The 15152-nt window shown below is 41.2% G+C and overlaps 1 protein-coding gene across 6 annotated transcripts in view; it reads left to right on the forward strand.

The window, feature by feature from the left end:
- The first annotated feature begins 2937 nt into the window (after positions 1 to 2937).
- The window catches only part of fsd1l (fibronectin type III and SPRY domain containing 1-like), a 33412-nt gene continuing 21197 nt past the window's right edge, over positions 2938 to 15152 (forward strand). For 5 of the 6 annotated variants that reach the window (XM_066661283.1, XM_066661284.1, XM_066661285.1 and 2 more), the window contains exons 1-3: positions 2938 to 3061; positions 12856 to 12951; positions 13179 to 13310. In XM_066661283.1, the coding sequence (XP_066517380.1) occupies positions 3047 to 3061; positions 12856 to 12951; positions 13179 to 13310 (243 nt within the window). In that variant the 5' untranslated portion in view covers positions 2938 to 3046. Of the gene's footprint in view, positions 3062 to 12855; positions 12952 to 13178; positions 13311 to 15152 lie in introns of those variants that run through there. The other variant, XM_066661288.1, reaches the window with a different exon arrangement.

Here is a 15152-nt window from a genome sequence, read left to right on the forward strand (position 1 = left end):
TGTTGCCCAGCAACCTTCAGGGTTTCATCGCGAGATCAGTTTGTTGACACAAGCGCGGGCTCCAAATCAATCAGTACTAGAAAAATAGGGCACTATATAATGAGCCTAGATGAAGAATTTAAAGGTGCAGTAGGTGGTTTTGTTTAATTTTGTATTCATTCATGCTCTGTAACCGCTGAATCCTAACCAGGGTTAATGTGTGTTCAAAGCCTACTCAGGATCATTGGGCACCTAACAATATGTATCTGGACAGTGGAAACAAACATAGGATACCCATGTAGACACGGGGAGAATACAACACACTCTTCCCAGGCAGAAACTGAAGGTGTGGTTCAATCCCAGGACTCCAAGTTCCTTTAGCTCTGTGGCAGTGACACTACATGATCACCACAGGCACGGTTGATTTAACATTTATTTAACCAGGCGAGTCGGGCAGCACGGTGGCACAGCAGGTAGTGGAGCTGCGGTTGTGGGTTAGATTCCCGCTCCGGGTGACTGTCTGTGAGGAGTTGGTGTGTTCTCCCTGTGTCTGTGTAGGTTTCCTCTGGGTGACTGTCTGTGAGGAGTGTGGTGTGTTCTCCTTGTGTCTGTGTGGGTTTCCTCCGGGTGCTCCAGTTTCCTCCCACAGTCCAAAAAAGGTGGATTGGTGACTCAAAATTGTCCGTAGATGTGAGTGTATGAGTAAATGTGTGTTGCCCTGTGAAAGACCCTGTCAAGGCGCCCCCTCCAGGGTGTATTCCCGCCTTGCGGCCAATGATTCCAGGTAGGCTCTGGACCCACCGCGACCCTGAACTGGATAAGGGTTACAGATAATGAATGAATTAATTAACCAGGCAAGTCATTAAGAACTGCTTCATATTTACAATGACAGCCTGATAGTTTATTTATTTATTTATTTATTTTTTATTTTTTGTCCTAAAATCTGAAGAATGTGGTTTAAAATAGTTATTTTGACAATGGCGTGAGTACAAGTGCATTCTGTGCCTGAATACCTGTTTGAAAAACTGCATTCTGGGACAGATATCTTTGTTGTTGTTGTTCATCTATTTGGCCACCGAGGGGCACTACTGGATTGGTTAGGATTCAGGATTCAAACTTTCTGGCAGCAAGTTGTTAAATTTTATGGTGAAGACATGATTAAAAGTAAGGTTACTGTTAGGGTTAAGGTACGTTTAGGGCTAGGAGAAAATTATTTTTAGGCTTAAGGTTAGTCTCCACAAAATGAACTGAAACCTATGTAATATCACTGCAAGTCATGAAAAATGTGTTTTGTGTTTTTCTGTCAAAAGTAGATCAAAAGTGGCAGCAAGGTTATAACTTGAAATAAATTACTTATAAACTTGAAATCCTGACTAATTTTAGCACATTTTGAGAATCTATAATTATTGAAATCGGAGCTTATCACAGAATAAGGATTCTTTTTTAACACGCAAATGTTTAACTTAGTACCTAGAAGTAATAGAACAGACCACTGCCATGTGATGCAAAGCTGTGGTGTTTCATTGACTAGTGCCCTACATAGTGAACTGCGTCTTTGTCTCGATAGGGCGTATGAACAGTTTCACATGCGCATCGCCACTAGAAGGCGCCAAGGGATTTCAGCTAAAGGATAGATATCCAAAAGTAATTGAAATCTAAATTAAGAGTAAATTGACGTAGAGAAGGAATAAATAGATAGTGACACGAGCGGTGTTATTTAAACTGATTAAGGTCATTGTTTTCGTTGTATTCATTCAATGTATATTCGCTTTTCTTAGTACGTTCAAATAGTATTTATACTTATATTGTGTAGGCCCACGAGTATTTATATTTCAGAATAAAACTGCATTTTAAATGTACTATACTGAAGTGACTTTAATTTGCTTGGTTTATCTCCACCTCCCAGCATTACATATCTATCTGGCTCTAACATGCAAATACATGAATTTGCAAGACCACCTCATATTCTCATATTCTTATCTTGAAAACAAAAGATGAGAACGCTTCAGACTGTCTCTGAAAATGCATGCTACTACTAGACTATTAATACTACTCTAATTATTATGTACTATTTTAAACTTTATTCGCTGCAATGGCAATAAAAGAAGAAAAAATATCATACATTAATATTATACTCTTGTCCATTGTATCAGCTCCACTAATGATATATTTGTATTTTGTTGTTACAGTTACAAACTGTAGTATATCTGTTACTCTGCAAACTGCATTATGGTCAGGACCCTCACAGGACCACCACAGAACAGGTGTTATTTGGGTGGCGGATCATTCTCAGCGCTGCAGTTACACAGAAGTGGTGGTTGTGGTGTGTTAGTGTGTGATGCTCTAGTTTGAGTGGATCAGACACAGCAGTGCTGGACTGAGAACCATGCATTCAACCAAAAATTTGCAGCATCATGCGGGTAGTGTATTTAGACCACTGAAGGATTATGAAGGACTAGAAGTTGACTAACACGAGTCTTTGAATTGATATGTACAAGGTAGACAAACGAGGGTCTAACAGCCTATTGTTTTAAAAATGTCTAGTAGCACTGCTGTGTCTGATCACCTCATACCTATTCAACACTCTGTGGTGGTGCTGTGGCGGTTCTGAGCTTTGAAGAGCAGGGTGAAATGGAGCTAACACATTATGCAGGGCAACAGATGGACTACAATATATAATTGTAGAAATACAATGTGCTCTTACATGGTACGTGGAGCTGATAAAATGGACAATAAATATAAAATAGTGTGGAATATGGTAAGTGCTTTTAAATGTTGTTAAAGCACAGTGGCAGGTTACTAAAATAATTTTAAAAAATGAAAATACGTAGTTTGGTTTAATTAGGACTGAATACATATATCATTGTAACCTTTAGCTACAGTCAAACATAAACATATGAGTTCACCCCACAAAGATAGGAAAACCAAAACGTGTGTATATGTGTACGATTATGCGCATGCGCGTGGAGCTCCGCCTTGTTCCACAGGGTTAATCGTCTTCGTCGCTGGAAACTTGGCCCGTCCATGAATTGAATCCGGTTTTTCGTTGTTTTACACTATCCTCGGTATGGACTCTCAAAAAGTAAGTGTCATAATAGTATTTTATAATGTTATGAAGAGGCCTGACAGACCGTGGTTGTGTGTAAACGCGTCTATACCACCATTTGAGGAGCCTTTATAATCCACACCGTTATATTACACTACATCTCTGTTCACCCAGTCCAGTACACACTGTCGATGCCAGAGTGTTTATACAATGTTTTTGTGTATTTCCTCGTGTTCATGAGCATATGTTTTGTGTTAGACGACCTTGTAGTGTTGTTTTATTGCTCCCCCTGTTTGCTTTATGGGAGTTAACAAAGCTATTGTAAGTTAAGGAGGGGTCAGAGCATTGAGCTTTACATGTTTTCACTTTTTGCATTTGCTTTTGTCATGTCCATCCTATAGTCTGTGCTTCTGAAATATGCCTGACACCTGCAGAAAGGTGATTAGTGCATATGCAGTCATTTGCCAAAGTCATTGACTGCCAAAATGACCATTAAACAGACTTAAAGTTCCAGACCTAAATATTCTGAACACATTCTGGACATACTGTCAGTCACCAGTACTGTTCATAGGCTGTACGTATTCCGCATTATTGTATTAGTGGGTAACAACATATTTTATATTTTCAAATATGAATTTAGCAAAACTAGCTACACATAGCTGAGTGCATGATTAAAGAAACAGGTGCTACTTATCAATGGCATTAGGTGCAGGTTGTCCCACGCGATTAACTGAAACAAAACTGGCTATGCAGAGGGCATAAACCTGGGTATCGACTGCCATATTAAAAGGTAAATCCGGGGTAGATATTAGCGGTTTAACCTTATAATCTTACATCATGGCAAGAGTGAGTACAGCAACAAAATACAAGGTGATCCTCTTGTATGAGCAAAATCTTTCCCCAGAAGAAATTTCAATGCAAATTGGTGTTTCCAGATGTGCTGTCCAAACGCTTATGCTTAAACACAAACAGGCAAAGTTAAAGACTAGAAATGCAGTGGCCAGTCATGGAAACAGCAGAGAAGACTTGAAATACCTCTGGTTTACTTCTCTTCGAAATGAGATGTCCAGCACTACTCTCAGCTCACAGTTAGCAAAAAAACACTCAGATCCTTGTATACCTATATACAGACCAGAGAAGTCATGTCAGAAGTGGTCTTCATGGAAGAGTTGCAACTAAAAAGCCATGGCTCAGAGAGAGAAACAAAGCCTAGTGACTCACCTATACACAAAAACACAAGGCCTGGGGTGTAGTACAGTGGCAGTAGATGCTCAGGACTTATGAGTAAAATGTGAAATATCTGGCTCCAGCAGATCTGTGGCTTTAGGCCGTACACTCCTCCAGACACAACCCTCCCATTTCGGCTCCAGTTTAGGGCCAGCACTAGGAGCCTCCTGACCAGTGTAACCCCCAGCAATGCACAGACCAAACAGGGGCAAGGACTGAACCCAGGACCTGCATTATGGCCCCCAAAAAAGACAAACATTAAAGATTAAATCCTGAAGCACTGATGCTGAAAAGCAACTTGTACTTAATGTCCATTCTACATGGAAATGAGTAAATGAAGGATGGTCTCCAACCTGGGCACACTGACCACTATAACTGGACAATAGGCTATTTCCTGTATGGTGACTGTACAAGTGAGTGTGTGTGTGTGAGAGAGAGAGAGAGAGGGGGGGGAGAGAGGGGGGGGGTGAGAGGGGGGGTGAGAGAAGCTTAATGGACAGAGCTTTATGGAGAGTGACATCACTCATGGAGCAGTGAGGCTGTGGATTCTTAGAGACTTTGTGACCCCACATATCCATATGTCCACTAACTCTCCACGCTGAAGACACACCTACCTGGTTGGTCCACCTTGTTGATGTAAATCAGAGACAGTAGCTCATCTGTTTGTGTTGGTTGTCCTTCATCGGTGGACACAGGACGCTGTCGGCATTGTTGACGGGCTATTCTCAATCCAGCAGTGACAGTGAGGGCTTTAAAATCTCCAGCAACACTGCTGTGTCTGATCCACTCATACCAGCTCAACACACACTAACACACCATCAGTAGGTCTGTGTCAATGCAGCATTGAGAATGATCCACCACCCAAATCATACTTATGCTGTGGTGGTTCTAACAACTGAAGAAAAGTGTAGAAGGGACAGTCTTATCTTTACTATCAAATGCTGCCTTAAATAAATGTTTGTGTCAGTCATACGTTACACAGTGAGGCAAAAAATGTTCCACCTTAAGTGATGCAGCAGTTATAGCCTGGTTGGGTTTGAACATTGATGGAACTGCTGCATCATTTAAGGTGGACAGGAACATTTGAAGAAGCCATATAGTCTTTAGAGGCTATAGATGTTTCTGAAATGTACAACCCATAGAAGGGGGACCTGATTAGCTCATAGTAAAGGCTTGAAGTCTGATATCATGTTATATTTTTTAGTGCTGCTACACATGCACTCCAGGTCTGTCCCGGCAGGTCGTGGTTTCTCCGTCTGTAACTGAGTCGTGTGATTATCCACAAGGGTCCAGAGTGTAATAAGACTTAGGTTTGGTTACCTTTCCCCACTGGGCCTCAAGCTTATTCTCATTCACTTATCTGCAGGTGAGAGGCTTGGATTTCAGAGCCACTCAGTTTATTAAAGTGTAAAGCTCTTCAGACACCTTAGCTTCCTTAGTGAATTGAGTTATGCACAAGAATGATGTATTTGTTGTTGTTTTGAAATTTTTGATATTTTTAGAGTTCTTGGGGATTAATTATATTTTGTAGAACCTTCAGAAGTCATTATGTAATTACACAATTAATTATGCAGTTATCCAATATACAGAATTATCCCATAAAACAGAACAAATCAATGCACATGCTTTTGCACAGCTTTTTCCTGATGGAAAACATACGAATAAATTCTCACTTGCCATTTTCAAACTGCTTAATTTTTATTTTGAATAAAATGACAGTTGTCATGTTTAATAATATGCAACTGTTACGATAAATAGACATATCCATAAGGAAAAATACTTAAGTTAATTAATTCATTCATTCATTTTCTGTAACCGCTTATCCAGTTCAGGGTTGTGGTGGGTCCGGAGCCTACCCAGAATCATTGGGCGCAAGGTAGGAACACACCCTGGAGGGGGCGGCAGTCCTTCACAGAGCAACACACACACATTCACACTTATGGACACCTTTGAGTCGCCAATCCACCTATCAACCTGTGTTTATGGACAATGGGAGGAAACCGGAGCACCCGGAGGAAACCCACACAGACACAGGGAGAACACACCACACTCCTCGCAGACACAGGGAGAACCCACCAAACTCCTCACAGACAGTCACTCGGAGCGGGACTCGAACCCACAACCTCCAGGTCCCTGGAGATGTGTGACTGAGACACCTACCTTTTGCACCACTGTGCTGCCCTAATATTAAAATTTTTAATTATAATTATACATTATAAAAATAAAAAAAAATATATATATATATATATATATATATATATATATATATATATCTATATATATATATATATTGGAAAACATTATGAAAACAAGAGAATGTACATAGTATGCGGTCATATATAAATGTCACTTTACAAATGCAAATGAACTGTGGGTTGAAATCAACACCTTCCACAGTATTTCTACATGTGTGTCCCTGAGCTATGAGTGAGAAACATTCAAAAGGAATCTGCTCAAGTATTAATGCCTACATGCCATGGGAGTGTTTATATTTTGTCTGCTGTCCTTTGGGCCGCTTGAGTAGGGATTGAAATTCTCACAAGGAGTTGATCCCAGGGTATGGAGATCTGAACTGCCTGAGTCAGGTCAGCAGTGCCTCACCAGTCTTCTGCTCTGGCCTTTGGCTCAGGAAAGTTGGTGCTGCCGGTGTCTTTGCTATGACCATTCTCTATTTTTCTCTGTAGTGACTCATAGGACATTCAGACTACATTGAAACAGTGTGTGTGTGTGTGTGAGAGAGAGAGAGAACAAGAGTGAGCATGTCCCCCAGTTTGTTAAGTGTAATATCTACACACCATTCCTTGGTGCCTGACCTTTTGGGACAGTGTCTCACACAGTGAACAAATCTAATGTTGCATTTCACCATTCGGCCTGGCACAGCAGTGTTAATATTTTCTACTTCACACTACTTATATTTCACACAGAATTTTAGCTGTTTTGTTAGCGGTTTGCTCAACATGATCAGACCTTGCTGTCACAACTGTGGTAGGAGCAAAGGGTTAGTGCGGTAACACATAAAGCTCAACAGGCAACAGAAAGAAGGAGTTAAAATAAGAACTGGGGTTCACCCTAACAACTGGTTCTAGATCAGATTGTTCACCAGGAATAAGACAGGCTCTTGAAGTCAAGGGATTCTGGAGTTAACTGTGTGGAAGTTCTGTACGAGTTCTCTTCTAGTTCATTCAGACTCCACCCCACTGTCTCTTACAGCTTCCCTGCGATGAGTTTGTTATGTAACACTTTTAGCAGAGTCTACAGCTCTGAGGAGCTGGTGCCACTGGCTGATTAGGACATGGGAAGGTTTGGCTTTGGTCTGTGGTGGCTGTGTAGGGAACTTAATACGGGGTCCAGCCAAGACATGGTGCTAGCTGCTCTTAGTAAATTATGTTGTAGATGTGAATCAGTGAGTTTTCTTTACTTCAACTGAAGTACCACCCCCACCCTTGGCAAGTAGGGTTTCCAATAAACTGGCATTCATCATTGGTCAGAACAGAAATTCTGCATAAACAGTCAAGCTGCGGTGTCTTACCCTACACCCTCAAGGTGAAGCTACAAGGAAAGGGGTTTTATTAAATATTCAGATGGAGTAGTTTTCCTGCGGCAGGGTCCCAGGATATAAGACCGCTTTCCTACCGTGCCATGGTGTCTCCTTGCATCTAAAGATAGCTGAGTGGACTAATCCTTAAATCTGCCTAATCATGGAGTCTCTTTCTCTCTCTCTTTCTCTCTCTCTTTCTCTCTTTCTCTCTCTCTCTGACACTTAAAGAAAGTTGTGAAGCTACTCCCTTCTCCTTCTCATTATCAGTTCATGTGTATTATGTTTCCTGTAGCTCTGGGGACTCTGAGGCCTTTGGGAGTGATGTGAATAATGTAACAGGCCTCTACCGGACCACAGCAGGCCACTAATGTAACATAAAGCTTGTGTAAAGCATGTGTAGTTAAAATGAGGGTAGAATGATATGGAAACAAGGACACATGGAACCTCCGACTCGCACACACACACACAAACACACTGCGAGTAAGGGAGTGAGCAACCATGCGAGTGACCATCTGAACATTTTCATGGGGTGCTTTGCATCTAAATAATATAAAACTTGTTGGAACTTGATGATTATTTCACTCTGGACGCCATAAAAGGATACACCCACCAACCTTAGCATTATGAACACCTCCTTGAGTGTTTATAATAGCATTATGAACACTCATGGTCCATTCTCTCAGCTCCACTGAACAGATAGAAGCACTTTTTTGCAGTTCTCTAATTACAGACTGTAGTTCATCTATTGCTCTGCATAAATTGTATGCCCTTTTGACCCTGTTCTTCAATGGTCAGGACCACCACAGAGCAGGTATGGATTGTTCTCAGTGCTGCAATGACACTGACTTTGTGGTGTGTTAGTGTGTGTAGACGCAGCGTTTAAAAACTCAAGCAGCACTGCTGTATAAAATAGATGTCTGAGTCCTGTTATCACAGGGCTACCACTGTTCTGCTTGCACCCAGCCCCAGCCAGACCCTGAGGAAGTCCTGAAACCTGGACACTTGGGGAAAAAAAGGAACCCTACCTGGGAAACCCCAGCCTTGAGAAACAGGCCAGAATTGCCCTTGATACAGAGATTCATTTGGTCTTTTATGTCCATTAGTTATGTACATTTATCCCCTTTAGGGTTGTGTAAGTGGAACAGTCCAACGAACATCTAGAGAATGAAAGATGGATGATCTACGGAGCAACACAGTGATCAGAGCAAAAGGAAAAGCATGTTGTTTGTGAAAATATTAAGATTTAAACAGAAATGTAACGGCAAAAGCAATGATTTTGGTGGTTGAACGTTTTGTGGATTTAGCCCTTCTCAATTTATTAGTACATTTTATCTGAGAAATAGGAAGGAATGCTGGTACACCATTCACTGGTTTGTAAAATTAATGGGAGAATATATATATATATATATATATCATTTATTTTTTATAATATTTTTCTTTTTGTTACTGTGGTCTTTGTATTTGGAACTGTAGGTCTCCCCTCATTCACAGACATAGAAGCCTAGTGTTGTATGAGCTGAAATAACTTTCAAGCTGCATTGCTGACATGGACAGACTTACATTTTAAGGACTATGATGATAGCCAGGGAAATATCACTGCTACATTAATAAAACAAAACAGTCACGAAAAAGCCAGGGCACGTGATGTTTACATTGTCTGATGCATCAAGACAGCATTAGTGGTGTAGGTGAATGTTTGCACTGAGCAAAGAGAAGAGTTTTGAGAAAGGAGAGTGGTTTGTGCTGTTGGACTGACAGTCTCAATCCCATGGAAGATAATCAGAGATTAGGACTGGACAATAATTAAATACCAATATATATCATTATATAAACTTTTCAATAACAATGATATGATTTTTAAACACATTTTCAATATTTCAATATGCATTATTTACAGCATCTGTCACTGTTGTTCATTACAGCGCACTGCCCAGTTTACTGCCCTAAATTTGAAGTTAGTTTAAATAAGTGTATATTGACAAAACCAAGAGGGTTATGTTTGACGGTAATGTCATGTTTCTTGTTTGTTCTGGGCAGTTTTTCTGTGGTTTTTCTGTTGTTTATATCAATATCGGAATTATATCGACTGAAATTGTTTAATACATTGTGATATCAATTTCGGTCAAATCGTCCATCCCTAGTGGGTATAATGTAGTCACTTCCCACCCGTGCGCCAAATGACAAAGCTCTGGATCCACCGCATCCCAGATCAGGGTGAAGCAGTTACAGAAGATGATTGGTAAAAATGTAAAGTAGATAATGGACCTTTTGCATAGATAACCTTTCAGGATGATGTACTTTTCTGATCGTATTGTCTTTACCCTAGTAAGATATATCTTAGTAAGAGTATATATTTTGACCTTAGTCTGTGCAAGACTAGATGTTAATTCTCTCTTGTGGTCTCTCTACCTCTCTCACAAATGATCCTTGTACTCATTCACTTTTTTTTAAATGGCGCTACTAGGGCTGTCCCGAATACATTTTTTGGGCTTGGGAGCTTTGGCTGAGATATTCGGTGAATATTCGGAGAGTGGAGTGTTGTATATTGTTGTCATTAACACAGTCCACTTCGAACCCTGCTTTAATATCATTCTGTCCCTCTGCGCCGTGGCTCAAAGCGTGGCTTTGCCTGCTATGTTTTCTAATCTGCTAACTAGCTCGCTAACTAAGGACACAGAGTATACACAATTTAACCAGTTTGAGTTAGAGGTGCTCTAATTTCAGGCACAAAGCTGTCAAAATGAACTGTGGCGTCTTCTCGCTTCATTGTAAGTGTGTTGTTTAAGCATGTTTGGATGTTTTATATTTTTTAGAAGTTTTAGGCTTCATTTGCATTTATGTTGATGAGTCTGAATACGGGTGGAGTGGGGAGAGCACTGGTTTTACTGCTGGAGCCTGAATGTGGTGGAGCATTGCCTTATCGCCACATTTATTTAAAGAAAAAAAACGAATATCCGAATCTCAAAATTATAAACCGAATACCTACCCAATGAACGACTATCCAAATATTCGGGGCCAGCCCTAGGAGCTACAGCATTTTGTTGTTACAGTGATGTTATGATGTATTTTTCTGGATTTTTAATGTCTCATACTTTATCAGAGTGGACAATACTCTCCAGATAGAGCGTCTGTGGGACTTCCGCATGAGTTAGTATATAGGGCAGAGTGAACGAGCCTTGGAGGATGAAGTCAGCATCGCATTCTGAAAATGAAAATGAGCATCAAGTACTGTGGCTGTCCTGATAAATTAAATCAGAATGGTTGTGGTGGTATTTTGGCTCATATTGAGCTGCAGTTTGAATGCATTACGTGTTGGTTCACACTGAAGATCTTCATGGAGTAGATCCCTTTGTATAGTGTATAGTCTTTTCACTTAATGTTTTACTAGAACCTGGCAGATGTTGTTGTTGATAAAATTTGCTGATATTGGTATTGGTGCAAATTTCACTGATAATGTGTCGGTAATTAGCATAACGTTTGATCACATTATTAGCAGATTATTTCAGTTATTGGACTCCTGGCAGAGTGGCACCATGACACACAACGGCTGGGTTCTGGGGTTGTGTCTGTATGTGTTTCCTCTGGTTTCCTCCCACACTCCAAAAACAAATGTTGATAGGTGAATTTGCTGCTCAGAGTTGTACACAGGTGTGAGTGTGTGATGCCCTGTGATGAACTGGTGCCCTGTTCAGGGTGTGTACCAGCCTAGCACCCAGTGATAGGTAGGCTCTGGACCCAAAGCAAAACTTATCAGGAAAATGAATGAATGAAGGAACGAATGAACAAACGCACTCCTACCAGAGACACTATTTTAATGATAAATATTCACTTCTCATGTAATTAACATGAAAAGAAACATTCATTCATTTATTCATTATCTTTAACCCTTATGGGCGGCACGGTGGCGCAGCAGGTAGTGTCGCAGTCACACAGCTCCAGGGGCCTGGAGGTTGTGGGTTCGATTCCAGCTCCGGGTGACCGTCTGTGAGGAGTTGGTGTGTTCTCCCCGTGTCCGCGTGGGTTTCCTCCGGGTGCTCCGGTTTCCTCCCACAGTCCAAAAACACACGTTGCAGGTGGATTGGCGACTCGAAAGTGTCCGTAGGTGTGAGTGTGTGAGTGAATGTGTGTGTGTCTGTGTTGCCCTGTGAAGGACTGGCGTCCCCTCCAGGGTGTATTCCCGCCTTGCGCCCAATGATTCCAGGTAGGCTCTGGACCCCCCGCGACCCTAAATTGGATAAGCGGTTACAGATAATGGATGGATGGATGGATGGATTTAACCCTTATCCAGTTCAGTGTCACAGTGGGTCCAGAGCCTACCTGGATTCATCGGGCACACCACACTCCTCACAGACAGTCACCCGGAGCGGGACTCGAACCCATAACCTCCAGGTCCCTGGAGCTGTGTGACTGCGACACTACCTGCTGCTGATAAGAATCAGTGTTATGGAATATTGCATTTTAAATTTTATACTCCAGTTTTTGCCAAATATTTACTCAGTCATAGGTCCTCCGCAAATCCACCTCATAGGCTGAACTTCCCTGATCATACACCTTTTGGGATTTTGAGCTTGGTTGGCTGAGGTATTACCAGGGATTGCACCAGGGACCTCCGATGACACAGCCAACACTTATATTGCTGCACCACTCTAGAGCCTGGCTATATCATGTGGCTCTAGAGCAAAGTTCAGCTAAGGTTCTTTGCATTGTGAAACAGTATTGGCAGAAACAGCCATAGTCACTCGGATTAAGTCGTTAGTCCTAGAGACAGTGTTGCAAAAAAGGAAAAAAAAGAAATTTATTTTTAATAACATCAGATTTTATTTCTGCTTCTAAGCTTTGGTTTTATTATTCCCTATTTATCAGAATGAATTTGGGAAAAAAATTGTATGTTTATATATAGTTTGAGGTCTGAAATTCGAAGGTGGTCTCAAAGGGTCTCAAATCGAAGGTGGCCTTCCTGGCATTTCATTTTAAATATAATACATATTCATGAATTGTATTAGTGCTTCTGTATTTTGTAATATTCATGAATTGTATTAGTACAACATGGTTTTCGTTCTTTCAGGAGGCCCTACAAAGGATAATCACCACATTAGCAAATAAAAATGAAGAGCTCCACAATTTTATCGAGACGCTGAGTCACTTGCTGGCTGGAGTTCAGGTAAGTCCAGTTTTTTTCTTGAGCACAACACTGTCAACAGAAATAAACACAGACAGTGAATGTTACACCTGGAATTAAAGGAATGCTCCAACATTTTTCAGACAAATCTTTGTGTCTATAACATAGTTAAATCCCACGTACAATACTTCTGACACATTTCCCAGAGCTCAGTAAAACAAGTTGACTGGAAATATATTCCTTTAAATATTTCTGTGTTGTTGGATCAGGTCAATTCCAGTCAGGTAGTGTCCGACTTGGAAGAAGAGTTTGACACGTTGTTCGCCATCCTGGAAGAGGCCAAGGAGAGTATGACCAACACTATCAAACAGGAGCAGGCCAGGAAGTCACATGAACTGCAGGTAGTTACAAAATGGATGTGGGAGAAGACATTAATGGGACACATGCAGCACTAAGTGTGTTCACATTTATACCTACAGTGTAATTAATTATGAAACTTATCCAGTTATTTCAAATGTAAATGTAGACCGTTTACTGATTTCTTAGACCACATACAAGCTCTTATTGGACTTCCAGAAATAAAAAATGTTCTCCCCAATTATTAGTAGTCTCCAATTTCTCTTCAGAGAGTCTCCGCCCATTGCACACATGCCATCACCCTCAAATGGGACGGGCACTCATCCATCCATCCATCCATTATCTGTAACCGCTTATCCAATTTAGCGGGGGGTCCAGAGCCTACCTGGAATCATTGGGTGCAAGGCGGGAATACACCCTGGAGGGGACGCCAGTCCTTCACAGGGCAACACAAACACACACACACATTCACTCACACCTACGGACACTTTCGAGTCGCCAGTCCACCTGCAACGTGTGATTTTGGACTGTGGGAGGAAACCGGAGCACCCGGAGGAAACCCACGCGGACACGGGGAGAACACACCAACTCCTCACAGACAGTCACCCGGAGCGGGAATCGAACCCACAACCTCTAGGCCCCTGGAGCTGTGTGACTGCGACACTACCTGCTGCGCCACCGTGCCGGGGGGGGGCTGAAAAGCCTAATTCTCTGAAGGGGAATGCAAACTGCCCAGGTCTGTTTTTTCAGTGCATGTTTAGTCTTACTCTGATTGGAGAAACACAGCTGTAAAAAAAAAGACAAGCACAAATTTACAAGGGAAAAAAATAAATACTAAACACTACGTAATATTCTAAGTTAATATTTACCAGTTGAAGTACAGTATGTTAATAAGAAAACAGGATGTTTGACTTTTTGAATACTCATGTAGACTCAGAATTGTCTCATCTAAGACACTAAAAAGCATGTATACTTGTTGAACTAAATATTGCCAACATTTTTAGGTTATCAGAGTGTTGTGTGCATGTAAACATAGTCACTGGAGTGTGAAAGTGTTGACTTTTATAGTAAATGACTTTAAGATTATGAGCCAGAAATGTGGGCGTTGTCAGTAACCGTTGACTGTGCTTGCTTGTGTTGGAGTTTATACCCTTTGGGCCAGTCAGGGTGATGTCATCATGCTGCCACGGCAGTTCTGCCGCTGCCCTCTGAGTCCACTGAGCAGGGACAATACCAAAGAGTAAAATTAGCCCAGATAAGAGATTACCCATCAGAACCCGACCCATTCAGCCCTCATTACATCACATTCAGCGCACAGTCAACAGGCACCTCCTGCTGCTCTGAAATATGTCTCAGTCCTTAAATACTCCACTGCACACTAAAAATGAATGAACAATAGTGTGTTATGAGCCACTATTAGGATGATGAGAATGATTTCACATATTAGTAATTGTTAATTTATTAATAACATCTGTGTTTCTGAATTTTTCAAGTTGGAAATTTTATTTGAGGTTTTCTGGTTACGCAGAGGTATTAAATATCTACCAGTTTACAATCACTACCATGATCTTTAGTTACATACAGCAAATAGTATTAATTAATGTATTATTTAGTAACACCCCCACCCCAGCATTGGGATGTAGAGAAGGGAACTATATTCTGTTATGAAGCTCCATCCTGTACCACTGAGATGAGTTGGGAGTGGCATTGGCGATCCAGAAATTATCTTGAAACTAGTTCGCTTCTACCACATCTAGTTAGCCTTGTCTTCCACAGTTAACCGTTAATTTGAATCCTTGCTTCTTTGGATTCATGGACCGTCATTGTGTTTCACTCTTAATCTCATACATTGTAAGTAGGTTGGAAAGAGTCATATTCACAGACTC

Source organism: Hoplias malabaricus, chromosome 2 (genome assembly GCF_029633855.1).
Source record: "Hoplias malabaricus isolate fHopMal1 chromosome 2, fHopMal1.hap1, whole genome shotgun sequence".
Taxonomy (NCBI): Eukaryota; Metazoa; Chordata; class Actinopteri; order Characiformes; family Erythrinidae; genus Hoplias; species Hoplias malabaricus.